General features: G+C 52.3%; 1 protein-coding gene across 1 annotated transcript in view; it reads right to left on the bottom strand.

Annotated features, from left to right (window-relative positions):
• NOL6 (nucleolar protein 6) overlaps positions 1–24,696 on the bottom strand; it is a gene marked incomplete at its 5' end in the record, with an annotated part of 30,999 nt that extends 6,303 nt beyond the window's left edge. The window contains 24 exons of the mRNA XM_082498030.1: positions 5,310–5,507; positions 8,475–8,564; positions 8,725–8,849; positions 10,068–10,165; positions 12,489–12,641; positions 13,035–13,198; positions 13,433–13,587; positions 13,788–13,905; positions 14,204–14,344; positions 16,481–16,556; positions 17,441–17,589; positions 17,750–17,872; positions 18,261–18,438; positions 18,845–18,960; positions 19,495–19,596; positions 19,757–19,815; positions 20,153–20,273; positions 20,766–20,929; positions 21,065–21,199; positions 21,939–22,107; positions 22,725–22,904; positions 23,165–23,281; positions 24,290–24,555; positions 24,606–24,696. Coding sequence (XP_082354156.1) covers positions 5,310–5,507; positions 8,475–8,564; positions 8,725–8,849; positions 10,068–10,165; positions 12,489–12,641; positions 13,035–13,198; positions 13,433–13,587; positions 13,788–13,905; positions 14,204–14,344; positions 16,481–16,556; positions 17,441–17,589; positions 17,750–17,872; positions 18,261–18,438; positions 18,845–18,960; positions 19,495–19,596; positions 19,757–19,815; positions 20,153–20,273; positions 20,766–20,929; positions 21,065–21,199; positions 21,939–22,107; positions 22,725–22,904; positions 23,165–23,281; positions 24,290–24,555; positions 24,606–24,696 — 3,288 coding nt within the window. The remainder of the gene's footprint in view (positions 1–5,309; positions 5,508–8,474; positions 8,565–8,724; positions 8,850–10,067; positions 10,166–12,488; positions 12,642–13,034; positions 13,199–13,432; positions 13,588–13,787; positions 13,906–14,203; positions 14,345–16,480; positions 16,557–17,440; positions 17,590–17,749; positions 17,873–18,260; positions 18,439–18,844; positions 18,961–19,494; positions 19,597–19,756; positions 19,816–20,152; positions 20,274–20,765; positions 20,930–21,064; positions 21,200–21,938; positions 22,108–22,724; positions 22,905–23,164; positions 23,282–24,289; positions 24,556–24,605) is intronic.
• Between the last annotated feature and the right edge of the window lie 2,095 nt (positions 24,697–26,791).

Genomic DNA, 26,791 nt, shown 5'->3' with positions numbered 1-26,791 from the left:
AGGGAGCAGTCTGACCTGAAATTTTACCAGTTCCAGCTACCTCCCATAACCACAGCTCATACATACTGTAAGAGACCAAGAACTTTTAATATCATTAATTCCTTCCTAACATGCAGTAGCAAGATACACATTCCTACATCGTGGGAGGAAGAAAAGAAAGGGCTTTAAGTCTTCCAGATATGTCTTGTCTGAAGGTGCAAGAAATGCAAAACATTGCTTTAGAGGGAAGGATGTTTACAGTAGAGCAGGAAACATTTTCCTGCTCATCTGCACAGGAAAGATCTCCCATGTACAAGATGGGTAGCTCCTCCACCACAAGCTCTGGTAGACATGTGCAGCAAAAGAAAGTTAAATCTCAGTGAAAGAGAGTGCTTCACATCCAGCAACCCACTGAGACCAAACACACGGTAAGAAACATTAGGTCTTTTAACAGCCATTATAGACACACAGATGGACATAGCACAGGCAGCTTCACTCAGTTTTCCCCCACCATGAGAAAACAGCTCTGGACTCTGGGGAGGTGACCAGAGCCTTTGAGCTTTGTGAGCTCCTGAATATATGCAGATGGCAAGTATATCCACAGGACTCACTGGATGCAGGCAAAAAGATTGTCCCTTAAGCTCAAGGACAGCCAAGCCACCCTGAAGTAAGAGCTGCGCTGACTGAGCCTTCCCATGCCACATCCCCAGCAAACAGGTGGAGGTTCTGCAGCTCGACAGCCACCACAACACGGACCAGTAGTCACAGCAGAGATCCCACAGGAGCCTCATTTGAGACACTTAAACTTAATTTAGCCTTGCTGAAGAATCCTCGCTGGGACTGGACCCAGGGTTTGCTCACTGAGGTGCTTGAGACTGTAGGAGCCAGGGAGGCTGGTGATGGGCTAAGGCTCCAGGGAAGCCCTCTCTGCAGGATGTCTGGCACCTACTTTCCCTCAAAAGCATCTGTCTGCAAAGCCTTCTCATCTGGACAGACTCCCAGAACAGGCCTTTTCTATCAGATCTGTCCTGGAATTGAAGAATTCGCCATCTGAATCCTATGACCAGCCTTTCATCTCTACACAGAGCCTCCCAGGCACCACAGCAACTCAATCAGACCAGCTCCTGCAGCACATCTCCTTGGAGCAGGAAAAATTAAAGCAGTCAGGACTCAGCACCTCCCCTCCTTTCATTTTCTCCTCTGATTAGGCTCTTTGGGAAAGACATGCTGCAATCCTTCGGCTCCAGAGAGCTTATGCCTTGCTAACCCCTTTGATTTGAGAAAAACAAGGATGTCTCAGGAGCAAACAGGTTGGACGTGAGAAAACAGAAAAGTAGGTCTCTTGGTTACTGGGCCACGGCAGTGGACAAGATGCTATGCCCTGCCCCTCTCAACTCAATCAGTATGCCTGGGCATTGAAATCCCTTTTTCACGTGGCAAGCTCAGAAAAGGGCAGATGTTTCTCTTCTGCCCATAGAAGAGAAAAAAATCCCACAGCATCGCTGCGTGGCAGATGTCTCCATTGCTATAAACCCACCACAGCTGCACTGTCAGCCTCGGCCACAATCCTGTTGCTCAATTCTGTGGTTTGTGCTATTAAGGGAGAGCAAATTACTCTGAGTCAAAGCCAGCCAGTTCTGCATCCAAGTGCCTTCTCATCCAAAATGTCTCGTAAGGATTCACTGCTGTCACCACACTCCTTTTCAGCACCAACTTCTTGCTGTGTTTGGATCAAGCCCGGGGCTCCCAGCCTGCAGGATGAGGATGAGCTGAACATTGCTTTGAAAAGCAAAACCCAGGGAAGGAGAAATGCAAAGGTGCTGGAGAGGCTACCAACCAAAGCTAGGTAAAAGCACAAGGTCAATGCAAAGTCTTGCCTTCAAGCAACAACACGGGTACACTGAGACACAGCACTGGATGATTTCTGACGGGGTAGTTTCAATCAACAGTATGTATTGCCTGCTTGATGGTGACCCTGCAGTGAAAAGTCAGCTTTTGAGGCCCTCCAACACATGTGAACTTGGATGAGTTACTGGAGAGAACATGCAGCGTCACCTCTGATTTTTTCAGAAGAAACACCTGTTCGCCCAGAAGGAGATATTCATCAGCCCCTTCAGGTCTGCCTGCTACTGATCTGGAAGCTACAAGAGCCAAGTGAACTGGTACTGCAAGATACCTCCAATACAACAGCTGCAAGGGAACACAGCCACACATATCTCAGAGCCTTCTAGAGAAGGAAAAGCCCCCCCAGCCAGGGTTGCGGAGGCAGATTTCAGGCTCTCTACACCATAGCTCCCTCTTCAGAGAAGCCTCTGACCAGTTGCTGCCTTGTTCCTCCCAAGCACCCTCGCGCCAAAGAACGAGGACACCAAGTGAAAACAACACTGCTTCCAACAAGGCAATGTGACTTTTGGTTAGATCCACGCTTCTTCACTGGGATACTAGAATACTGGATTTAGGACCAGCTGTAATTTGTAACCCAACCAAACCCTATTCCAAGTCTATTATTACGTGTATTAGAGAAAAAGGACAGTAAAAATTCAGTTTGGATGTTGTAATTGACTGGATCAGTTCAGCCATAATTGCTTAAAGGATAATGAAAGCTGCTTTCCAGGGAAGTCTCTTCTGCACCTTTCACTTCTGGAGTCATTGCTGACACCAAGTTGACTAGAAGCACAAAAATGTCCTATAAACTGCAACACACCCTGATGAGTTTCCTGATCTGACTGCCTCCATATACAGCATGATTTGCTGCAAGCCTGTTAACAGCCTCCCCAAGGAGCCAGCTCTCCCCATCGGCATGTCCAGCAGTCTCCAGTTCCTCTTTGAGCACAAAGGCAGCCTCCTGCCAGGTCTCTGTGAGACTTGCTTAGCTCCGACCCCCTTGGAGGCACAGAGGCTTTGGCCCCCAGCATGCAGGAACCTCCAGCGCCTTGACAGCTGCTGAAAGGCTCCGTTCAACTCTAACCCCTCCTTCCAGCATGGTGTGGAGCAGGGTTTCAGGCTTAAGAAACTCAGGCTTAAGAAACTTCCTATCCAGATCTATGCATCTTGGTTGAGGTTTCATGGTGGCAGGTCAAATCCTCACCATACAGGGAACAGAAAGGAGGGGCCAGTCTTGATGTCTCTCCTCATATCCAGACGCCAGGACGGAGCAAAATAGTGAACAGTTCCCAACCAATGTGCACCCTTGTGCAAGGTGCTTCTCCCCCTCCTTGCTGGACCCTAAGAAAACCCCTAAATACTTTCTGCAATATGTTCTGCAGGATCTCCATCTTCAAAACAACCTTCCTTCTCAAAGCCAGGTGAGGACTAAGCACCTTCTCTCCCTCTCCATGACTTCCCAGGTAAACAAGCAGCACTACTTGCAGGGAAATCACGGCAAAATTTTGAAGTCTTCCACAATCTAAAGAGGACTTGCATGCATCCCTGTCTCTCACTTCCTTGCCCCCTGAGACTGTCCCAACCTGCTGTGGGTGACAAAAGGACCAAACTCACACCTTGCTAGACCTGGCAGCTCTACTGAAGCCACAGCAGATTCCCATAGGGTAGGACTGGGCAGAAATCAGCACGAAATGCAGCTCAGCGTGGGAGGTAATGGAGCTGTGCCTGGGGTTGTGGAAACCTTCAAAGAAATCTTTCCAAGTTTTCTTTGGACATCTCCTAAGCTACCTGGGTTAAGGTGAAAGGGGAGCTTGAACCTAAAGGGCCCATCATAATCCAGCCTGAACTGAAGATTTAATTCAGGCACTTCCGTGATTCCTTCTATGGAATCTGGAGGCAAGATCTGGCCCTTTGTGCTGTCCCTCCTTGCAGCTGCCACCACTGCTGAGCCTGGCAGTGGCAGCAGAGAAACATTTGGTGGCTGTGCAGGATTAGCCAATTTGGGGACCAGCAAATGCTAAATGCTGCAGAGCCTGCAGGAGGCAGCCCAGGAAAAGAAGAGACACTACCCAAAGACTATTTTTCTTTTGCAGGCACACCTCCTTCCCCAGCACAAGCTTGGAGAGAAGCTGATACCAAATCTTCAGGCAAGAGAAGCATATGGGAAGGTGGACAAAACTCTCCTAGTATGTCAGCTGGGAGAAAGGAAAGAAGAAAGCCCTCTGACCTGCCATGCTCCCCAGGAGGGCTGGGAGAGCCATCTAGGAGCTGCCAGAACACAGCTGAAGGTAGAGCCCCCCCAGCTCCAGCTCTGCCTTTCAGCAAGCTGTCACTAGCACAGCCTGGCTGCCGCATGCTGCAACAAGGGAAATCCCAGTCAGATATTAGGAAACAAATTTTCACAATGGTGGCCAAACATTGGGACAGGGAGGTAGAAAATCTCCATCCCTGGAGACAGTCAGCATCCAACAGGACTGGGCTCTGTGCAACCTGTTCTTATGTCAAAGCTGGCTTTGCCCTGAGTGGCAAATGGGGCCAGAGACCTCTGCAGCACCCTTCTTGCCAAAGCCAGCATACAATTCCTATGGCAGTTCTGACACTGCTCACAGCACTTCTATGGGTAAGGGATGATGACATTTGAAAGTCAAGCCAGGTTTTGAAAAAAGGGCATCACAGCCTCACTTCTCTGCACACTAACATTTACTCAGCTACTGCAAACAAAGCTGGCAAGGGCTAAAGAGGCAGAGACTGCACATCTGCAAAGTACTGGCTGTCCAGATCTGGTGTGGATCACTGCTGTCACCCAGCATCTTGCATATCTCCCCAGTTTGCTGAGACTTTGGCGTGGCAACACGGTGAAAAAGCACAGGGTTAATAACTTCACATACTGGTGTTCTCCATATACCCACATTACCAACTTCCTCTGCCATCATGCCTGTAACCAGCCCCAGAGAAACCATCCTGTGACCAATACTCAGCCTCTATGGCTCATGCAACCATTGGCCTAACAGCAGGAGCTATATTGGTACCATGCCATGGATTTTTGTACATCTCCCCAGGAAATATGGGTAGCTACTGTCCATCACACACCCCAGTTGGTGCAAGAAGCCATGAAAAGTCAATTAACGAACTAGAGACAAATGGCTTAAAAATACTTTTGCACTGAAATATCATATTCTTCAGCAAAAGCTCCAGGTGCTTTGTATCTGAGGTCCCTCTCACATCAGCAGCACTCCCATTTCCATAGAATGGGTGATGCATTTGTGAGGTCTTCTGCTGAAGAAGCGATTTCAGGTGCACAAAAAGAGTGACCATCACATGCAAAATACATAAAGATGTCACCAACTAGGTCCTGCAATGGCAGGCAACTAACAACCTGAATGCCAGAATGCAGCTTCCCCTTAGGCACGTAGGCTCCCTATGCCTCCCCAAAGGGCCATGCTTACTCTCAGCTCCTGCAGGTAGCACTGTACGGGGTCATAATCCACCACAGGAAAGAGAATCTTCACAGCAGCGCTGTTCTTCACCACACCCCGGGAAAATGACTTTAGTGGCCGGTCCACGCTCTCCAGATGCCGAGGAATCTGGTTTGGATTCAGGTGGATTAGGACATCGTAGAAGTCCAAAGGAGGGCGGAAGACCATCTGCAGGCAGAAAAGACCAGTGCCACTCAATACAGGACATAGGCAAGCAGGGGAGATGAGAGGTCTCCCCAGTCCTTGCTTGCATTTTATTCCCTTCTCCTTAGAAAGCAGTAGACCAAAGCCAAAATTTTTGTAAGATTAATGTCAGAAGTTTCCCAAAACATCCACAGGAAAAACACAGCTGTAGTGGAGCCACGGGGAGCTCCAGCCCACACTGGCCACCCCATTCCCTCTGCGCTGAGACATGTCCCCCATCCAGTACAGGCTCTGCTCACATGCTTCACCCCTCTATACCCCATACAAGTGATGTAACAAGGACTCGTCAAGAGCACGATGTCCCCATGGACATCTCCTGGTGGATAGGCTAAATGTTCTCTGGACCACCAAAGTGCACCAGGAAGGACACACTTCATTGCCACAGGCCAACTGTACAGCAAGCTCAGCCCTTAGAGAAGGGAGATACTCCCTACCCACATCAGACATCTAGTCAGAAGGACTACACTCTCTACCCTAATGGTTTTCCAGGTCAGCAGAAAAATCTTAACGCTGGCACCAGGACTTAGGGATGGTCCCTGGCAAAGAGCTTTCCATGGGCTAAGGTGGTCCTCCTCTCCAGCCCTGACCACAGACCCCAGGAAGTCCACCTGAGTGCACAACAGTGGGGTGGGCAGTCAAGAGACGGACAAATGGTGAACTGAGAGAGGTAACCATGCTGCACATGGCAGAGTTCCCCCCAAAGAGGGGGGTCAAGAAGCTCACAGGTGCCAAATGACACACAGGAGACATGTGGAGCTGTGTAATAATAGGACAGTCACATCTGTCCAACAGGAGTTGCCCCAGAGGGCAGCAGCATCTTCCGTCAAGCAGACAGAGGGTGAGAGCAGTCTCTGTTAATGGAAAGGACCAATCCCAGACACATAAATATTTGGACAGGCAGGATCTGGCACAGTGGATACAGCCGTCTAAAATGGAGAAAAACCTTAAAACTATGTGTATGTTTTTGTGGAATAAATGATGTAGAGATATGAACAGAGGTGTCACACACTGCCTAACTTGGTGCTGGCAGAAAACCCAGTGCTTGGAACTGGTTTATAGCCAGGCTGGGGAGAACACACATGAAGAACATAAGTGACCAGCACTGCATCCCAGCTCTGGTCCACACAGATCCAACTCCATGGCTTACTGTACCACCCTGGGAGCAAAGGAACAGACCTCACAAACCCATGTCTGTATCTGCATGAGCAGGCACGTCCTCAAATGCAGGCAAAAACTTGGAGCACACGGGAAGAGGCAACTCAAAGTTGCACTGGAAAGGCTTTTACTTCCTCCCATCCCCATGCTTTGCTTATAAACAGATTAGCAGCCTTGGAAATAGCATCCCACATTTACCCCTAAGGAATGTCACAGGCCCGGGAGGATGCTGGAACGGACCCTGGGGATAAGAAAGGATCCTGCTGCAATGGCCAAGGGAAGCAGAAGAGGAAGGAGGACCAAAAAGGCCGAGTCAAGAGGTTGGGGGTATGCTACAGACAGGCAATAGCTTGGTTTGGGAGTTAACCACCCCCAGCTCACATTGCACCTTTTGGGTTTCGGTCTCGGGCCCACACTGCAACTGCAGCACATGAGGCATGTCCCACACGTAAGCGCCTCACCCCTTCACAACCCTGTCACGCACACTGCTACCACCTCAAGTAGATCTCACCCCTGTAATACGTCCAGTGCAAAATGCAGCAGAACTGAAAGCAACATTAGTAAATGCTTTTTATATTGCTTAGGCAGGAAAAAAAAATACCACTCTGTGGGTTTTTTTTTCTAATGTGAATCTGTCATATCTAACCATTGTTTGGCTTTTTAAGTCCTCTCAGCTTCAACTGCCTAAGTTATTACCTGGTACATCAACAAGCTCCCCTCCAAAACACACGTATCTCCCTTCCAAGGGCAAATAACTGTCTGCATCTCCCAGGTCCATTTGAGTAATGGATGTTTTAACTTAAAAGAGGAAGTGAAGAGGGTTAAACTACGCACAGCCTTGCTCCTCTGCTCAAACCAAAATAACATCTTCCTAAAGAGCCTGTTAGTGTCCCACCAAAACCTCCGCCACCCTGGGCTTGGTTACACTCAAGCACAGATGCCAGATTTGCATAGTTACACCAAGACAGTCTCCCACAGGCACCATTTGCTCCAGCCACAGACATGTGACCAATTTGTCATGGGAACATTGCAGGTTTGCTCACACCCCAAGAAATCCAGAAAATACAAGATAATTTTCTCCCATTAAAAGATATTTCATCCCCAGCAGCTTTCCAGAGCTGGGTCCCCTAGAAGTAGGGGAGCACAACAGGGCACCAGTCTCCCAGCTCCCATCCTTGCTGCTCTTCCATCTTGGGGCAACCACATGTGGCCACAGCCTGAATCCTACTAACAGCTTCTCTGAACATCCTTGTTCACAGAAGGGCAAAAAAGCTAGTGTGGCTTCTAGAGCACAACACTATGAGGAATGGCTGAGGAAACTGAGGTTGTTTAGCCTGGAGAAAAGGAGGCTGAGGGGAGACCTTATTGCTTTGGGAGGTGGAGGTGCATTGGGAGGTGGAGGTGAGTCTCTTCTCCCAAGTAACAGGTGATAGGACAAGAGGAAATAGCCTCAAGTTGCACCAGGGGAGGTTTAGAACAAATATTAGGAAAAACTTCTTCACTGAAAGGTTTGTCAAGCATTGGAACAGGCTGCCCAAGGAAGTGGTTGAGTCACCATCCCTGGAGGTATTTAAAAGATGCGTAGATGCATTGCTGAGGGACATGGTTTAGTGGTAACTTGGCAGTGCTAGCTTAATAGTTGGACTTGATGATCTTAAAAGGTCTCTTCCAACCAAAATGATGCTATGATTCTAACGCACCCCAGAAATCTTCAGTGAAGACCAGTATGCTTTGCCAGAGCCTGAAAACCCTTGTGCTGGCTCCCAACAGGGTTACCTTCACATCCTGGCTGTTGAGCGGATCCATGAGCTGCTCCTCCAGGGCACGGAGAGACTCCGAGGCCAGCACAAGAAGGCGCTGCAGGATCTGGAGAGGGAAGAAAGCCAGAGGGTGAAATTCCAAAGTCCTGGATATAACAGCGACCCTGCTCACCCACAGGGCTACTGGAGCTAATTCCAGCTTTGGGCGCCGGGAACTTTCCCAGGCCAGCAGCCACCATGGGGCAAAGACAGAGGGCTCAGCTCACCTGTGCTGAGGGTCGCTCTTGAGTCCACATGGAGTTCCACTGATCTTTGGGGGTGGCGATGAACATGACAGGGAGGCGAGAGCGAGCAGCCACAAACTTGTTCTTGATCTCCGTGCAGTCAGCGTCTGGAGAGGGCAGTCAGATGGGTGAGATGCTCTGCCCCATCCACAGCCCTACAGCCTTCTCACGCATATTATCACAGCCCAGAAAAAGGCAGTACAACAGGCTTTATCCTCTCCCACCCTCTGATCCCACAGTCCACGTGCAACCAGCACTCCATTGCCACAGGTTTACTTTGCTCTCATGCTTCCCTCAATATCCATATACAGGAAGTTTTGGAGACAGGATGCAGGACTAGATGGACCTTTGCTCTAAACCCACGCAGGTGGGCCCAGACATGGCTCAAGACACAGCAAGCACTGGGACTGACATGGGCTGGAAACTCACACAGGCTAGTGATAGTTTGTACCCAGAGAATTTTCTAGGGTTCCCCCCCTGCCTCAAGGGGGGAAAAAAAAAAAAAAAATAGTTCTTTGGCCAGAAACACTTCCCATTCAATTCATTATAAAAAGCCGGAGGGTAGAAAAACATCAGTTTCCAAAACCTAATTCTCTCTCTCAAAAAAGAAAAAGTTGAGGGAGTGCTGAAACACACAGAAACAGCTGCTCCCTCCCACACTGCCCACACCACTCCTAAGGAGCTTTACCTTTTCTTATAAATCAGCTTTAAAAGCTGAGTGTAGCTATCACCACCACCCCACCACCACCCAAAGCTAAGACAATCCTGTGGTCTGTCCTGGCTCCTGGAAAAAAGACAGCACATATCCAAAAGACTATCAACAGACAAAACACAAGGAAGAAGGGAGGGACACAGGTCTGCTTGGATGTGCCAACATGCTCCTTCAGAAACCAGAGACCTTTACCGGGAAATTCTCAACACTCAGGAGGTAACAAAGCCTGGAGGACTGCAGCCCTTTTCCCTCACAGGTTTCGAAATTGGCAACTAGTAGATCATTCCCATGTTCTGAGTGGCGCAATACTGCTCTCAAAGCAAACGCAGCACAGGGGGCTTTGAAGGTTCCTGTTCAGGAGCCTGACTGCTCTCCCAGCACAACTAAAGGGTTGGCCCTCAAGAGCCAGGGCAAAGCATCAAACAAAAATGCCAGCTATCAAGGAGCAGAGGACTTCTAAAGCATGGTAGGACAGGAGTAAGGGAGGGGAAAATCTCCTTGCCCCTGGCAGAAGCCATGAAGCCCCCATGTATCCAAGACCCTGGAGCCAGACACTGACCAAGGAGGGCTCAAGATTCTCATGCTGCAGCTCTCCTGCATGCTGCCTGCTCACCTGTGAGGCCAGCATTCAGGTTGATGATCAGAGGGTTGTTTTTCCAGTCAAAGGTTGCCAGCAGGTTGAGGAAGCGCAGGAATCCCACCTGAGGAGAGCTGTAGGCGAAATAAAATGGTTCAACACGAGCATTTGCTCCCTTGGCAGCAAGAGGTGCTCAGGGGTGACAGCGATGCCCAGCCCAAAGGCAGCCCATAAAGGGATGTCCATGGTGGGAGATGAAAGTCCAGAACAAGCAAGAGGCCCTTCCCCTTCTCTGAATCCCCAGGGAAATTCTTTCCCCCTTGTTTCTCCCTCCACAAATAAAAGAAACAAACAAAAACTGAGACATTGCCCCCAGTCCCCCCATTTCCCACCACTCCCCCGACACAGACTCCCGCAGTTCGAGTAAGAGGGAGGTGGAGAGAGGGCTGCTGCTATCTCTGGTGCAGCTCCAAGCAACACCAGCCAAGCTCCCACTGTGTCTGTTCCCCTGTGACACAAAATCTGCATGAAGCCAGACAGCTGGGATGATGGGTCTCCTGCTAGCAGGGTATTTTAAGGAGACAGGAAAGCATTCTAGGCATCAGGCTGTTACCCCTTGCTACTTTGGGGAAGGAAACCAGACCCCAAGTGCAGGGCTGAGTAACCTTTTGGCTCCACACAGAGCAAAAACACTCCCTTTAACTTCATTTCACTCTTTCTGGGCCATATCCTGTCCACCTGCCAAGGGCCAGCAAGCAGTTGTCCCCAGGGGGTTATTTACCAACTTGCTACTCCAATTCAGCTTTCAGTGGCTGACCTCTCGCCCTTCCCTTGGGAGTCCTCTCCAGGAGGAAGGGAGGCTGCAGCCACCAGCACCACCATAACATCCCTCTCAGGGAACCCAGGAGCCCCAGCATGCTGGTAGCCACAACACAGCCCTTGCCCCAGCTTTCCTGGCCATTGAGGGGACTCACCAGTTCTCAAGAAGACACAAGAGAACCCACAGTTGTGCCATCAGCACCCAAAGGCCACAAGGACACTTGGTCCCAGCCTTACCTCCTTCCCCTCTCATTCTGCAGCCCACTGGGTGTGGGAAGCCACAACCCTGGAGCACCAAGCCTCTCCATCTCCTCTGGCCAGCCACTCACAAAAGGGCTCAGGACATTGTTTAAGCAGCACAGAGTGGTAGATGTGGTCTACCTTGACTTCAGTAAAGCATTTGACACGGTCTCCCACAGCATCCTCATGGCTAAACTGAGGAAGTGTGGACTGGATGATCGGATAATTAGGTGGACTGCGAACTGGCTGAAGGAGAGAAGCCAGAGAGTCGTAGTCAATGGGGCAGAGTCCAGTTGGAGGCCGGTAACCAGTGGAGTGCCTCAAGGGTCGGTACTGGGGCCCATATTATTCAATATATTCATCAATGATTTAGATGAGGGAATTGAGTGTACTATCAGCAAGTTTGCTGATGACACTAAGCTAGGAGGAGTGGCTGACACGCCAGAGGGCTGTGCTGCCATCCAGAGAGACTTGGACAGGCTGGAGATTTGGGCAGGGAATAACTTAATGAAATACAACAAGGGAAAGTGTAGGGTCCTACATCTGGGCAGAAACAACCCCAGGTTCCAGTATAGGATGGGGAGCTACCTGTTAGAGAGCAGTGTAGAGGAAAGGGACCTGGGGGTCCTGGTGGACAGCAGGATGACCATGAGCCAGCACTGTGCCCTTGTGGCCAAGAAGGCCAATGGCATCCTGGGCTGTATTAGAAGGGGGGTGGTTAGTAGATCGAGAGAGGTCCTCCTTCCCCTCTACTCTGCCCTGGTGAGACCGCATCTGGAATATTGTGTCCAGTTCTGGGCCCCTCAGTTCAAGAAGGACAGAGAGCTGCTGGAGAGAGTCCAGCGTAGGGCAACTAAGATGATTAAGGGAGTGGAGCATCTCCCTTATGAGGAAAGACTGAGGGAGCTGGGTCTCTTTAGTTTGGAGGAGACTGAGGGGTGATCTTATTAGCGTTTATAAATATATAAAGGGGGAATGTCATGAGGATGGAGCCAGGCTCTTCTCAGTAGCAACCAGTGATAGGACAAGGGGTAATGGATTCAAGCTGGAACACAAGAGGTTCCACTTAAATTTGAGAAGAAACTTCTTCTCAGTGAGGGTGACAGAGCACTGGAACAGGCTGCCCAGGGAGGTTGTGGAGTCTCCTTCTCTGGAGACATTCAAAACTCGCCTGGACGCCTTCCTGTGCAACCTCATCTGGGTGTTCCTGCTCCGACAGGGGGATTGGACTAGATGATCTCTTGAGGTCCCTTCCAATCCCTAGCATACTGTGATACTGTGATACATTCACTGCTGTGCACCCTCTCAGCACCTCCCACCCTAGCAGCATTCCATCCCAGGTTAAAAGAAAAAAAACACTACAACCCCATCAGACCAGCCTGGGCTCCTCATCCTCACCTGGGCGGTGTGAAGGGGGCCGGGTGGAGGAAGAGAAATGCCACAAGGAGGTCCACACACTCCTCAGAGATGTTGTCACTCAGGAGCTGGGCGCTGACCCAGCGCTTGGCCAGACGGCAAGTGCTGCCGAAGACAGGGTGCTGTTGCTGGAGCCTGCAAAGAGGGAGACAAGCCACTGCTCAACCCAAACATCCCAGGGCCTAAAACGTGTATCACGAGCATAGGGCACCCTCTGCAGCTGTTGAGATTTTGGGGGAATGAAGGGGAAATGCTGCCACATGGTCCTCTCTAACCATGCTGCTCTTCGCTACTTGTCTCCCCATACCATTGACCTCAAATGTGACAACAGGGACAACTGGTGCCGCCCTCACCCACATCGTCCCTCATTCTTCCTGCAGAGCCTCTCATGAAGTGGGCTGAAGGGCCACTTCCCACAGTGAGCTCCTCTTCCCACCATCACCCTCCAACATCCAAAAGCACTTCCACACTGGCTTCCAGCCATGTCCCGTGTCCTGGCCCCCACAGGCACCCCCCCGCCCCACCTACCCATGCAGAGAGCTGGTTAGATAGGGCAGATGCAATGTCTCCAGCTCCAGCTGCCGAGACTCCTCTGTGTCCTGGTATTTCAGCATCCCTTCTGGGGTGACCACTTCCTTCAATATCAGGGGCTCCCGGTGGTAGGCTACTTGCAGACGGAAAACATAGCCATCCTGAGATGGGAGCAGAAAGTGAAGTCAAGCTTGATAGTAATATAAAGAGGCTGGTGTGCTATGCTGCACCTCAGGGACACAACAGCAGCATCCTGGCAGCAGCACAGTGTCACTATGGTTTCCTAGGCCCACCATCCAAATCCTGGTTTTGTCCAGTGGCACTACTGCCACAGCCCCATGCCTGCCTCCTCAGTAACAAGTCAGGTCTGGAGACGGTCTCCGTCACTCCCTTACCTTGTACACATCAGTGTGGGTGACCGCAGGTCTGCAAACCAGCTGGTGCTCCTGCTGGAGGAGCTCAGCCAGCTGGAGGTGAAAAGCCGCCTTGATGCGCTTGATGGCTTCTTTGTCCTGTGGCCACTGGCCACTGCCTTCCATGTGGCAGACAACTAGGGACAAAGGGACAGCAGGAGGCCAGTGAGCCCCACACAGAAATGAAGTGTTGGATGGCTGGCAGTAGCACCTACAGCAGGAGAGCAGGATGAGCCAGGGCTCTGCTCCTGCCTGCAGCACACCAACACAGAAGTAATGGAGCCAGCCTCGCTGCCTACCCCTGCTTCCTCCCACCAAATCATCTCTCCCCACTTACTCTTCAAAGGGGCTATGTAGGCCGGGCAGGGTTTCTCCTCTGAGGGAAGCAGAAAGTTCTTGGTCTTGATTCGGGTATGGAAGGAATAAATCGGCTTCATGGGAATGGGAGGGAAGACCTAGGAAAGAACAGCCATGTGGGGACTGAGAACAGGGAGCAGGAACCCTGTGGCACCGTGCAACCCTTCATCCAAAACCTCCCACCCCAGAAAAGTCCTCCAGCAGAGAGGCCTTAGGCAATTTGGCACAGCCAGCCCAAGGGACAGGACAGCAAAGAAGAGGCACCACATCACTCCGAGGGCTCTCAGAAACCAAAAAAGCAGAAAGTGACTAATTCTCTCTGTCCCCCTTCACCCTAGGGCATTCCCCTAGCTCCTTGCAGACCCCCAAGCACAGGCCATGCCCAGAGACACTTACGTCTGTGTACCGGAGAGCTGGATGGACACCCTGCACAGCCGTCACCATCAGCGGGAGCTCCTTCAGGTTCCAAAGCTTGCGGCTCAGGTCGTCATAAGAGCAGACAACACTGACCATGGCCTCCTCACCCGTCCCCGACGCCTATGGAAACACAGAGAGCCTCTCTGTTCACCTCTCTTTCCTGCGCAGGCGCTCACCTCACCTCCCTCTTCGGCTGGCATCACAGCCAAGCTCCAAGGAGCCAGCACTGCCACCCCAGGGAGCAGCTTCTGGTAAGGGCACTCAGCAAAATGGGGAGGTAAGAGAGAGAGAGGGAAGACAAGGGCAAGACTGCCTGCAGCTCCCCAGCAGCCACAGCCATCCTAGAGGGCTGCATTTCAAGTGGCAAGTGAAATTATTTCCTGTACAACACACTAGGACAGCACCAAAAGCTGTACTGCCAGCTTTCTGCCTAGGAAGGGAGAAGCTAACAGTGATTTGGGAATAAAGAGATCACATAATGGCAGGGTGAGAGCTTGCAACTGCCTCCCTGCCAGTTACTACAATGCCAACAGAGGGGGCAGTTAACAGAATACTGCCCTGACTACATCCTTAGCCAAGGCAGAGCTGTGAAGCATGGCAAAAACAAAGACAGAAAATAGAAAATATCCAGAGCACTGCAGGAGCCAACAGGAGGGCAGGACAGATGAGAAGCACTGAAAAGAGAAATGCTGCTGTCCTTGCTGCCTCCATCTCCTCGATGAGGAGCCTGAATGAGGAGGATGTGACACCATTGACGCCAAACCACTCAGCTCAGATGCAGCTGAATTGAGCTGCATGCATCTGACCGGCCTGGGCTTTGTGGCAGAGCAGCAGCACCCTCTGCGGGGTGTGCCACGAACAACAAACCCCCATCCTGCCTGTCTAGACTTGGCTGCACCATCCATAGAATCATAGAATGGTTTAGGTTGGAAGGGACCTTAAAGACCATCTAGTTCCAACCCCCCTGACATGGGAAGGGTCACCTTTCACTAGACCAGGTTACTTAAAGCCCCATCCAACCTGGCCTTGAACACTTGGGATGGGCCTCCACAACTCTGGGCAACCTGTTCCAGTGTCTCACCACCCTCATAGTGAAAATTTTCTTCTAATAAATAAAATATCTATTCCAAATCTACCCTCTTCTAAATCTTACCTCCATCTTGCATCGTCCCCTATGTCCCTTGATCACCACAGACTACCTGAGCTGCCTGCACACAAAGAGCTAGAGGAGCAGAGACAGACGCCCCTACCCACCACCCCACACACAACAGCGAGTTTCTCCTTTGTTCCTTGAGGACTGGCAACAATGAGACCCCTAAACATCCCTCATGCTCTGGGAAAGTGCATCCCCTCTCAACGTGGGGCTTATTAGCCTAGCTCACCCCAGGCTAGCTTGCAGGGACATGGCGCACACAGATTTTGCTGCCTCACCACACAATAGGCTCTACAAACTAGTACCTTATCCCAGACCTGACATGTAGCTCTGCCCAGACCACAATTGGTCCTGGCACAGAAGATTCTTTCGATCAGATTTGCTCCCTTTTGCTCTTAAAAAGGGGAAAGGAACAATTTCTCTTCTCAATCCAACAACGAGGTAAAAAGCTGGTTTTAAAGACCAGCAAAGTGTGCCAGAGTGCTCACAGCTTATCTCCAGGTTTTAATTTCACAAGCTGGAGAGCAGAGTAGGGAGAGTGACTTTTCCCAGCCTCCAAGATGCACCTTTTCTGTCTCAAAGTGACACTTTTTTGTTTCAGCTGAACATTCAGCTGGAGCACTAAATAGGGCATGGTGGGCATGATCTAGCACTTTGCACCATGACAAAAAAGATTATTCTCCTGGGTTTCCCAGCTGGACCTACAGGATGAAGGCTGCCCCATGTCCTGAACAACGCAGGACTAGAAAGGTGCAGCCAGAGGAAAACAGTGGTATATCCTCAGACAACATGGACATAGCAGACACCAGGAGAGAGAGGAGGCCAGTGGGATGCTTGCAGGGGAAAATGGCATGTGGGGGCTGCCAGAGCAAGAGGACTTCAGCAGCTATGCCTTGGTTGGCACGAAAGGCTTGGCAGATCCAAGGAGAGCACCATACTACCCACTGAAGCACTGCAGGCAGGAATTTTCCTTACCCTCACTACCTTCTCTTGGGAACCACACAGCTGCCTCAGGGCCACAAAACTAAAATGACCTCCCTATAGCCCTCCACATACTGCCCCTCCTTGAGAAACCCACAGCCCCACTGGGGGAGCAACCATACCTCTTGCCCAGTCCTGATCACAGACTCCAGCAGGGCTCCCATGTAGGAGATGGAGGATTCCGGAATGTCCGCGTGGCTACATGGAAGAAGACAACAGAGTATTAGAGCTACGACATGCCAGCCCATCCATCCTGAGACTGCATGCTGCTCCAACAGGCAAGGGGTCAGTCCAAGGATGAGGAATCCCTCCACACAGCAAGGTCACGGTGAGAAGACCATGTGTTCCTCCCTTGCCACCTTATCCACCCATAGCAGCCCTGCAACTCATGCAGCTTCACAGGATTCAAAGCCAAAGCTACCAAAACGCAGCCCTGTCTAACAAGACCACTCCTCAAGTTGGGATAAGCGGCCCAGGCAACCCCTTCATTATGTGCAAGAGGGTCTCATTTTCAGCAGAAGGTATAAACTACTATGGGGAGGCTTTCCAATGCTATAGGGAAACCCAACATTGTGAACCACTACAGGGTCTCAGAGGATTTCATGAAACACCCTGCAAGGTCTAGACAGCTTCTCTTCCAGCTCTGCCAATGAGTACCTCAACATCCCATCTGCACATAAGGGCAGGACCACGCTGCCTCCTTGCCCTTAGCATTACCATGGTACGGTTGCATGGGTCTTTGAGCAACCTGATCAAGTGAAAGATGACCCTGCCCATGGAAGGGATTTTGGACTAGATGATCTTTGAAGGTCCCCTCCAACCCAAACCACGTTATGGTTCTATCACCAGAAGCAGCACCATGTGCTTGCCTTCCCTGCCTTCTCTTGGGAAGCAGCTCGCAGCATCAGGACCACAACTGAAATGATTTCCAGATTTCACAGAGCCACAACTACCCACAACATTCCCCAAAACGCAAAGCTGACAATGGGGTTGCCAGGGATGTGGCACAAGCCAAGAGAGCAGCAGAGACCCACACACAGCTGCAGGTCCCCCAACCTCGGCTGCTGCTTGGCACAACTTACAGCTTCAGCAGGTGCCTGATGATCTGCTCAGGAATGAGGCGTTTCTGATAGATGGTGTCAGCCTCCCACACCACTGCCTCGCAGATGCTGCCATCCTGGAACCGCCGCAGCTCCGATTTCTCCCCCCAGAAAGTCCGGAAGTCCAGGGCCTGTGGGGAGACATTGGCAAAGCCAGGGCAGGGATGTGGGTCACTGCTGGGGCCAGCCAAACCACTCCCATGACCATCAGCCAACCCCGCAGCCATCTGCAACCACAGCCTGGCACCAGTTCTGCTCCACCCTATTCCACACAAGCAGGGCTCCTCTCACCTCAGGGTGATCAGCTTGCGGTCCCTTCTCCAGTGTGCTGGCAGCAAACTCGGGGACAAACATGAGCCCAAATGTCAGGGGGCCAATATCCTTGTGTTTTGGGGGCTCAGCATCAATTGGCCACTGTGGGAAAATGAACATGAAGCACAAGGAGAGATGAGATTGCTGGAGCAGCAGCTGCTGGTATACTGGGCTGCTAGATGAACCTCCTGCTACGGGCTCTCAGGTGCCCAGACAAGCACGGACAGGGAAAGCCTCATTTAATAGGTCTCCCTGATGAAGAACAGTAGTCTTCACCCTGCCCCATCACTGGGCCAGGACTTCTACCCAGATCAAGCCTCCCAGCTGCACCCCACACCCCAGTGCAGGGCTGCAGGTCCTGTGTCCCCCATAAAGGCTCACCTCTTTCCCAGTGACCAAAGATTCCCTCCCCATGCCCAGCAGTGCCATGAGGGACACACAAGACCCCACATGCTGAGAAAGATGCAGGGTCATTGCTGAGCTGCATTACCTCGGGGATCTGGGGTAAGGAGTGAGCCACAAGCAACGCTCTCCCAGCCAGCCCACGGGCCAGCAGCGAGACAATGAAGGGAAGGGCTGCGGCCACATAGTTTCCACCCCGATCCATCAGCTCATTCAGCAGCTGCATCTTCTTGCAGGCACCCTGCAGCTTGGAGACATGCTTCAGGCTACAAGAGAAGGAGAGAAGCTGGTCACCCATCTCTGCCAGCAAATCCCTTCTGAGAGAGAGATATACTAGAGGACAGATAAAGTAGGGAGCTGAGCATCCTGGCCAAGGATTCGAGCTACAAGAAGAAACACTGCACTCTGGCATCTCAGGATGCACCACAGCAGGTGTTGGTCCTCAGGACAGTCATCATTCCCAAAGGCCAAAGCACTGCCTTCCTCCTGGGAGGCTATATAGAAAGTAAAAGCAGAATAGCCAAATGCAAGAGGCATCAGTGTCTGCCTCAGAGCTAGCAGAGCCACCTCCCACCAGGCAGGTCTCAATCCATCCCAGCTCAAAGCCAGAAGCAGCCCACTCCTCTCTGAACAGGGTCCCCAGCATTAACCCACCAGCACAGCAACACTCACTGGAAGACATGGTCAAAGGCTCTGAGCATGGGCTTCGCGGTCATGAGCAGCACCTGAAAGCCATCCACCATCCGATCATCCAAAATTTCCATGGAGCGCTTGGCTTCAAACTGGACCTGATCAAGGAGACAGGACAGAGTAAGAACACAAATGGGAGGGGAGAAGGAAAGCAAATGCCTCCAACAGTGGTCAACAATGCTCCCCTATCAAGCACAGCCACCCCAGCTCCATGGTCACCAGCAGACCCCATCTCACACAGTCTCTGTCCTCAGTGCGAAGCCAAGTCATCAACAGCTGTTGCTGCTGGCCAGACAGTCCCTCATTGATAATCCTGCCCTCGAGGTGTTTTTTTTTTTTTCTGCTGCAAAACAGTTATTTTTGCTAAACAGCTGCTTGGCTTCACCCAAAAGCGTCCACAAAGAAGAAAACTCTCCTCCATCATTCAAGCAAGACGGGTAAAGCACCAGTACATCCAGGTCTTAAAATTCACTTCCAAGCTTCAGAGCTGGAGATGAATATTAAAAGCTTTCAAAACAACACTGAATCCTTCCCCACATCCAAGGTCCTCCCAAGATGTCTAGTCACCCTCTGCCTCCCTTAGCTCTCTCCTAAAACAGCATCTCAGGATGCCATCATAATTTGCTCAGTACCTGGTGGTATTTGCTGGCAGTCATATCAGCGCAGAGGTTCACCAGCCCAGAGGGATCCACAAAGACCACTTCAAACGCCTGGTGGAAGTCATCCAGGACAGGCTAGAAGAACGCACACAGTCCTTAGTGCCACAGCACAGCACAGACACCAGGGCACCAGCACCGTGTTGCTATTCAACATCCCTATAACAGGCGCAGTGCCTGGGCAGCGCTGGCAGCACAGCCAGACACAGGCATGAGACCACGCTGGAGGACTGCTTACCAGGGAGGCATCCACATCCTTTGCTAGGCTGATCCCCGTCACGCTCAGGTCAGTGGTGGCTGTGGGCAGACAGGAAGGAACAAGTCACACCAGCATCCACTTCTTCCCCACTGGTGACAGTGATACAACTATGTGGCAAGACTACCATGGTCTCATTAACACTGCTACAATGCAATGCTGGCCTCTACCTTGTGATGGGCCCTATCAACCCCTCTGCAAGCTGCTCCATCCAGCCCTGCCTCATCCCCTCCTGTCCATCTCACCCACAGGGTCTCCAGGGTCTCAGCATCAGAGACACAGAAGCTGCAATTCCCCCTTCCCCCACTGTGTTCAGGCTTCATGCAGACTCTGCTGACACCAGCCTATCTCTGCCCAGAGAGGCTCCTGGAAACTCACCCAGGAACTGCAAGGTGCTCCTCAGTACCTGGTACCCGCTCATCATCTTGACAATCTTGCGTTTCATCAGCAGGTAAGCAACAAGCATGGAGATCAAGAAGCCGCTGAAGCACCCCAAGCCCTGTGAAAAGAGAGGGCTGAGTCAACAAGAGCTCAACGAGGCACCATGAGCCCCAGAGCCCACCACACACGACTGCTTCTGGACTCCATCATCTCCAGCAGGGCAACCCCCAAGCCCACCAGGAAGACATTGAGGCAAAGCACTGTACAATGAATGGAGGCATGGATCCCCTCGCGGGAAGATAACACCTCAAAGTTATTTGCGAAATTGGATGAATTAAAAAAAAGCCAAAACCAACCCAAACAAAAACCTACTATATCACTCCAGGGATGTCAAAGAAGCATGACTGTCCAGTACACACAGACTCATTGCAACCCACAGGGTAGGACGGAGCTCCTTGAAACCTAACATAGCTCAAATCAGAGTCACAAGCCCACCATGCCACCCACCAGGACCAAGCCATCACCTTTCCACCCCTTGGAAGGAAGAACAGGCCAAAAGCAGGTTAGCCAAGCAAGCGGAGCCTGCCCTGTACCATGGCACAGGACATACCTTGCTGAGCTGCCGCTGGTTCAGCCAGACTTTGAGAAGGGCCAGGCCATCCTTCATGCCGGGGAAGTCAGAGGCTGCACTAGACAAGAAATGCAGGTGGGACAGCAGCACCGTGTCACAGAGGATGGAGTTGTTGTAGTGCGGGGTTGGGGGCTCGGTGGCTCCTGCATAGGGAGAGAACAGCACATCGAACCCAACCACAAACCACAGAAAGACCTGCAGTGAACCCACCTCCAGGCACTGGGTGCAGTCTCTGGCTGAACTGAGCAGCCTCGTGTTCCCCTGGCCTCAAGCCCTACCTTCTTTTTGGGTGCTCTGCTCCATGAACCAGGCTGTCCGGACATTGTTCTTGCTGGGATAAAAGCGGCTGGGTTTGAAGAGACCCGGGGCAGGACAAGCATGGATTCGGACAGTGACCATCTTCTCATCCTTGCCTGTGAGCACCAAGGTGTAGATGTGCAGGAGGAAGAGATGTCCGAGAATAACTTGAGAAAACTTGGAGCATTTCCAGCTTGGGGAAAGGAAAAAGCTCCTTCCCAGCAAAGCTCAGCAGCAGCAGAAATCATCTCAGGCAGAAAGTGACCACATCGCAGAGCCAACAATAACCCTGAGGTCACACTGCTCATGTCCAAGTGCCCCCTTCATCCCCACTGGCCAGTCCGGTACCCCAGCACCCTCCTGTTCATCCTGGCCCTGCTACACCACTGCCAGTCCCAGACCCAAAACCACTATCACCTGGGGTCTGTGGAAACAAGCAGCACCCAGCAGCCCATACATCCCACATAATCTCAGAGAAGAGCCAGGCTGCACACAGCTGCCTGGGGAAAGCAAGAGGATGGCGGGGAGAGCAGGGAGGAGGGACAGTGATAGAAACAGACATGTTTTTCTAGGGTCTGCTTTACTCCTGGAAGTATCTATAGGGTGGGCCAGCCAGCAAGGCCAAGGCTGGGGAGCTTAGCCAAGCTGCAAATGGAAACCTTGAAGACTAGCCTCTATGTGGAGGTAGAGGACAGCCAGGAACAAAGCTCCAATATTTATCACCAATTGTGACGACAGTCCCAGAATGACCCCTCTGCAAAGGGCCCATTACATGGTATGAGACCACCACCAACAGCCTCCACCTAATGCCAGTGCCCACTCGCAACCCCCACCAGAGCAAGGCTCAAGCGCTACCTTGAGGCCTCAGGAGCAGGATTGGCTTGAGATGGTTGCTGTTCATGTAGGCAAACTTCACACTGCCAAAGAGCTTCTCCTTGGAGAAGTGCTGAGCGATGTGGGCCAGGTACAGAGCTCTCTTCCGGTGGTAGCGCTGATTCAGGTTGTCTTTGTCCTGGAAGATTTCCTGGGAAGAGAGAGACAGGGCAATCCCACCTCACCTGCCTGCAGAGCCCAGCTCCAGACCAAGGCACTACAGCACCCACGACTCTCCCTAGTCCCACAGGCAGCCTATCTCAGACATGCAGCTACAGCCCCAAGGAGCTCCAAGTCAGGAGCACTGCCTGCTGGATCACCAGGGTCTAGGTTCACAGGAGACAGAACAGAGCCACACAACCAAACAGAGCATCACTTTGTCTCAAACACCATTAGAGCAAGTCAGGGAAGCAAGGGGATGGATCTCTAGAGGGGTAACAGCCTGCAAACATCATCCTCCCTGTAATATAGTCTTGGGAGCTGGGGCAGAAGCGCAATGGGGTATGAAGCTGGACAGCATCTATCTCCCTGACAATGTGGAAGAGGTTCAGCCCAGGCAGAGAGAAGGAGGAACCAAAATTAAAGCAGCTGAAAGCTCTGACTGAGTGAGCAGTGAGACTGCCCTCCCCAGCCTCTTGTGGGAGCGACCATGTTGCACATTCAGATGCCGTAACCTCAGTCAATAAGGGAGAGGGCAGGGCAGGGGCCATGGGGGACAGGGCTCAGCCATGCCCCAGGCCACTCAGGAGTAGGCATGGGCAGACTCACCGGCGGCATGGTCACTGCCACATCCACGTTGATCTCGGGCTTAATGCAGGTACCCAGCAGGTAGCTGCCCACCACCTTCAGCTCAGTCGGGGGCAGGAAGCGGAACCTCCCCTTCACGCTGAATGGCACCTGCAGGAATGGGACCTTCACACCCTTGGGAAGCCAGGCCTGGTCAGTGAGCTGGGAACAGACAGGACACACGAAACACTCTAAGCATCACCAACAGCAGATGTGCATAGACCAAGACCCCTCTCCCCACACAGCTGCAGGCATCTGCACCCAGGGCTTAAAGATGCCGTGTCTGCCTCTTCCCTCCAAGATAAAGCAATTTTTTTTCTGGCGCTAAGTGAGATAATCCACAAGGACCTCTGCTTGCACAGCAACAGCAAAGCTGCTCCATACAGGGGTCTTGCTGCCTCCTCTATCTCTCTGGAACCTACTTCAGTTTCTGAGGTCTCTGGGATGGCGCTCAGCAGGCTGTTAATTTCATGCAGGAAGGCATCAATCTTCTTCTTCTTTGTCTCCTTCAATGTCACCTCCTTCAGAAGCTCTTCGATCTGTAGGAGGAAAGGGGACCATCAAAGCCAGCTGTAACACTGGAATTGCTCCTGCCTTTTACCTTGTCCTCCAGCACAAATCACAAGTATGGTGAAGAGGGGAGCAGGTGAGCTGGGAAACACACCTGAGCCTCTCTACAAACACTGCCTCAAGCTGGGAGTCCAGTCAGCCCATGGGCAGAGGGATAATGCAGCTCCTGCCAACTCCTGTGAAGCGCTGGATGGCAATCAACTCCATCCCACCAGCTTCTGTATGAGGTCCAGCCACTAAAAAACTGGTGTGATTCACACTGGCATACCTTTCAGAAAGTTTTTTTGTAGGACAGAGTACCAGTTGCAGGAAATGACCATGCAGGTTCACACCACGAAGCCAGCCCTAGAGATCCTGACACAAACACCAGCAGGTAGCCAGCAGATCAAAGCCACTCCTCATAAAAATCACCAGTGTTACAATCACCAGGAACCATCTAGTCACCAGCCTGACCTCCCCCTAACACAGACAGCTTGCTTTCCGAGGGCATAAATAAACTTTCCTGTCTCATCCAGACACTGGTCAAAGACAGGAGTTGGGTGTACCTGGTGATGTTACTTCTCACTTGGATAAGCAATAAATCACCACAGTGAGGGATGCAACGGTCACACTTTCACCACACTGCAGTTATGTGGCGGAGGTGTTCAGTTGTGATGGTGTAAAAGAGGCACAGAGCCTATTACCTTCCTGGTAATATGAATTAGGGTGGAAATATTGGTAATATGCTGGGCGTCTTGGAAAGCCTGTGCCTTCTGTCCCTGTCCCGCACCCAGCTCCAGCAAAGGAGCGGCCACAGCCCGGATTTACCGGGTCAGGAGAGCACAGGGGACTGCCAGCGGCCCGGGGTCTCTTCCCCAGGCGGTTCCTGGAAAGCTCCAGGTCCGGGGTACCTCTTCTCCCCCCCATTCCCCGGCCCCGCGTAGCCCCTAGAGGGACAGAGCGCAGCCAACGACGGTCCCCCGGGATCCCCGGCCGACCTGCAGGCGGAGCAGGCTGGAGTGGAAGAGGTCCTCCGTCTCCTTCAGCTGGCTCAGCTCCTCGCTAGTCGGCGGCTTGTAGAGCTCGGCCCGGCTCAGCTTCGCCGGCTGCAAGGCTCCGGCCCCCGTCGGGGCGGCCCTCTTCCCGCCCCGCGCCGCGCCCCCGGCGGGGGGCTCCCGGCCCTGCGCCGCCGCCTCCGCCGTCTCCGGAGAGCCCTGCGAGGAGAAGACAGCACGGCTCGCCCCACAGCACCGCCGCAGGGGTCCTGCGGGCGCCGATCCCCCCCACACCCTGCCCCTGCCCCCGCCGCCTCACCGCCATGGCCGCCACCACACTCGCGCGCGTGGGCCCTTGTCACCACGTGCAGCGCCACGCACCCTGCCGGCGGCGGACCGCCGCTCCCCATTGGCCGCGCGTCCCAGCGTGAGGCTTCTATTGGCCGCACAGGCTGCGCCCCTCCTTTCCGCCCCGCCCACAGAGACGCGCTCCCCTTGAGCGACTGCGGGGGGGTTTGGGGAGCCGCGTGTTTCCTCACTTTGCGGCAGGTCGTGCTGGGAGTGGCGCGTTTTGCAGCAGTTGTGGGTGCTTGACTGCAACGTGGTCCTCGCCCCGCACGGCTGTGAGGGCCTGGGGTCTCCTGCGGGCGGGCGTCGCTGCCAATCGGGACTATCGAGGGGTACGGAGCCAGGCTCGCCCCGCTGAGGTGCCTCCTCCTGCCACAGGCCCCGCATGCCTCTGGCTGGACCCCCTAGGCCCCCTCCGGCTTCCCCCTCCCTTGGCTGGGATGGAGCCCAGAGCTGGCCGCGCCGGCTGTCCAGGGCCTGACGGGCTGGAAGCTGAATTCACAACCTTTAGCCCCAAAACTGCAGTTCTCGGGGCAGCCTGGTGTGGGTGCTACAAGCAGGGTCAACCCACGGGATGAACCCGGCCTGGGACCAGCATTACTCCACTGACCAGGGCCTACCTGTGGACCCTCCTGGGGACCCTGATTAAAGCAGAGCTACAGTCATGTGCAAAAGAGACCTTAAAATAATAAGGGAGGGAGAGATGAAGTATATCGGGGTTTAATAAACGTACCAGACCCCAGTTTTCAGTCTGGTGTGACTTCATACTGTAGACACAGGGAAAACTTGGGGCTGTTTGGGCGTGGGGTTTAGGTGGGTAACCAGCACATCAGCTGGGCTTAGAGCGGCTGATGCCGGCTGTATATAAACATGTAGTAAAATAAGTTGCAGTTTGCACAATGTGCACAGTTCTGTCAAACAGCTGAACCAGCTCTGGAAAATCATCCCTCTCCAGTTTTGAGCCTTGGGTGGCTCTGCGGTAGACCTGTGTGTGACTTCTGGGATGAGGATTTTTGCACAACACTGAGTTACTCAACATTTTTGAGACAAAGTGATGACAGAAAACCGTTTCCTACACCCAGAAAAGAGCTTTATTTTCCAAAGCAGTCAGGCTGCAGGCAGCATGGCCAGGATGATCCTGGGTAAGGCAAGTGTAGAGCTGCCTGTACACCGCAGAGCTGAGCTCTGGTACTTCATGATTAATCGGGGTGGACATCCCGCGCGTGACCTGCAGAAAGCACAAGGCAAAGCCCCAGCAGCCTGACCCAGCTTGGCCAGATCCCACAGGGGCTGGAACAGGCACGGGGAGTGGGCTGGGCCAGCAGGAGCCTACGTGCGGATTGCCAGAGTGGGAGAAATATCCAGTTTATAGATGCCTTTACCTATAGATGCCTTTACAGAAGTAACTCTGAACCCCAGGTCAAACCATATTTGGATTGTCAACATATTTAAAAGCCCATTCCATGTGTGTCTGTGAACAGGAGGTCATAGATTTGGGATTCTGATCATTTTAGTTCTGTTTCCAGCTCTTTGACTGGCTTTTGTATAACTGTAGACAGTCAATAATTCATCTCTCTGCACCCTGCCATGAAACAGGGATGTTGTGACTCTGGTGGGACTGTCCTTTTTTAGAAGGACACTGCTCTGGGATAGCAAACCTAGCCTGGGGTGTGTCGTCTCCACGCCAGGTCCAAATTGTTCTCCCTCAACCCTGGCCACCCTCAGTTCAGGTTTATTTCCTGCACAGTGGGAACACTATAAGCAGGATCTCTTCAAGAGCAAATGTGTAGGCATGCTAAGACAGAGGGTAGAAAATCACATATCCATCCTGACAGTAAATATAACAGTTCAGAGAACTCCCCAGTGAATTGGGCTGAGCTCTGTCACCAACACAGGACCCCTAAGCCAAATCAGCCCACTGCTCGTGGGCTGTGCTTCTGGGAAATACAAGCAGGTTTGGGGAAAAACAAGCAGGTTAGGGGGAGAAAATAAGCAGGCTGGGTGTTGGAGGAAAAAAAAAAAGAAACAAGCTGGGTGTTCAGAGGATGTTTGCAGTTGATTTTCTGTCTGCCCTGCAGGTCTTCGCTGCATCTGGCTTGTGATGGAGCCGGGCAGGCTCTCACCCTTACCTCTGCTAGGGAGAGCAGAGCAATGCCA

The sequence above is a fragment of the Vanellus vanellus genome (assembly GCF_965231255.1).
Source record: "Vanellus vanellus genome assembly, chromosome: Z".
Classification (NCBI taxonomy): Eukaryota; Metazoa; Chordata; class Aves; order Charadriiformes; family Charadriidae; genus Vanellus; species Vanellus vanellus.
Note: the sequence above shows the minus strand (reverse complement) of the source record. Positions and strands in the feature narration are given on the sequence as shown.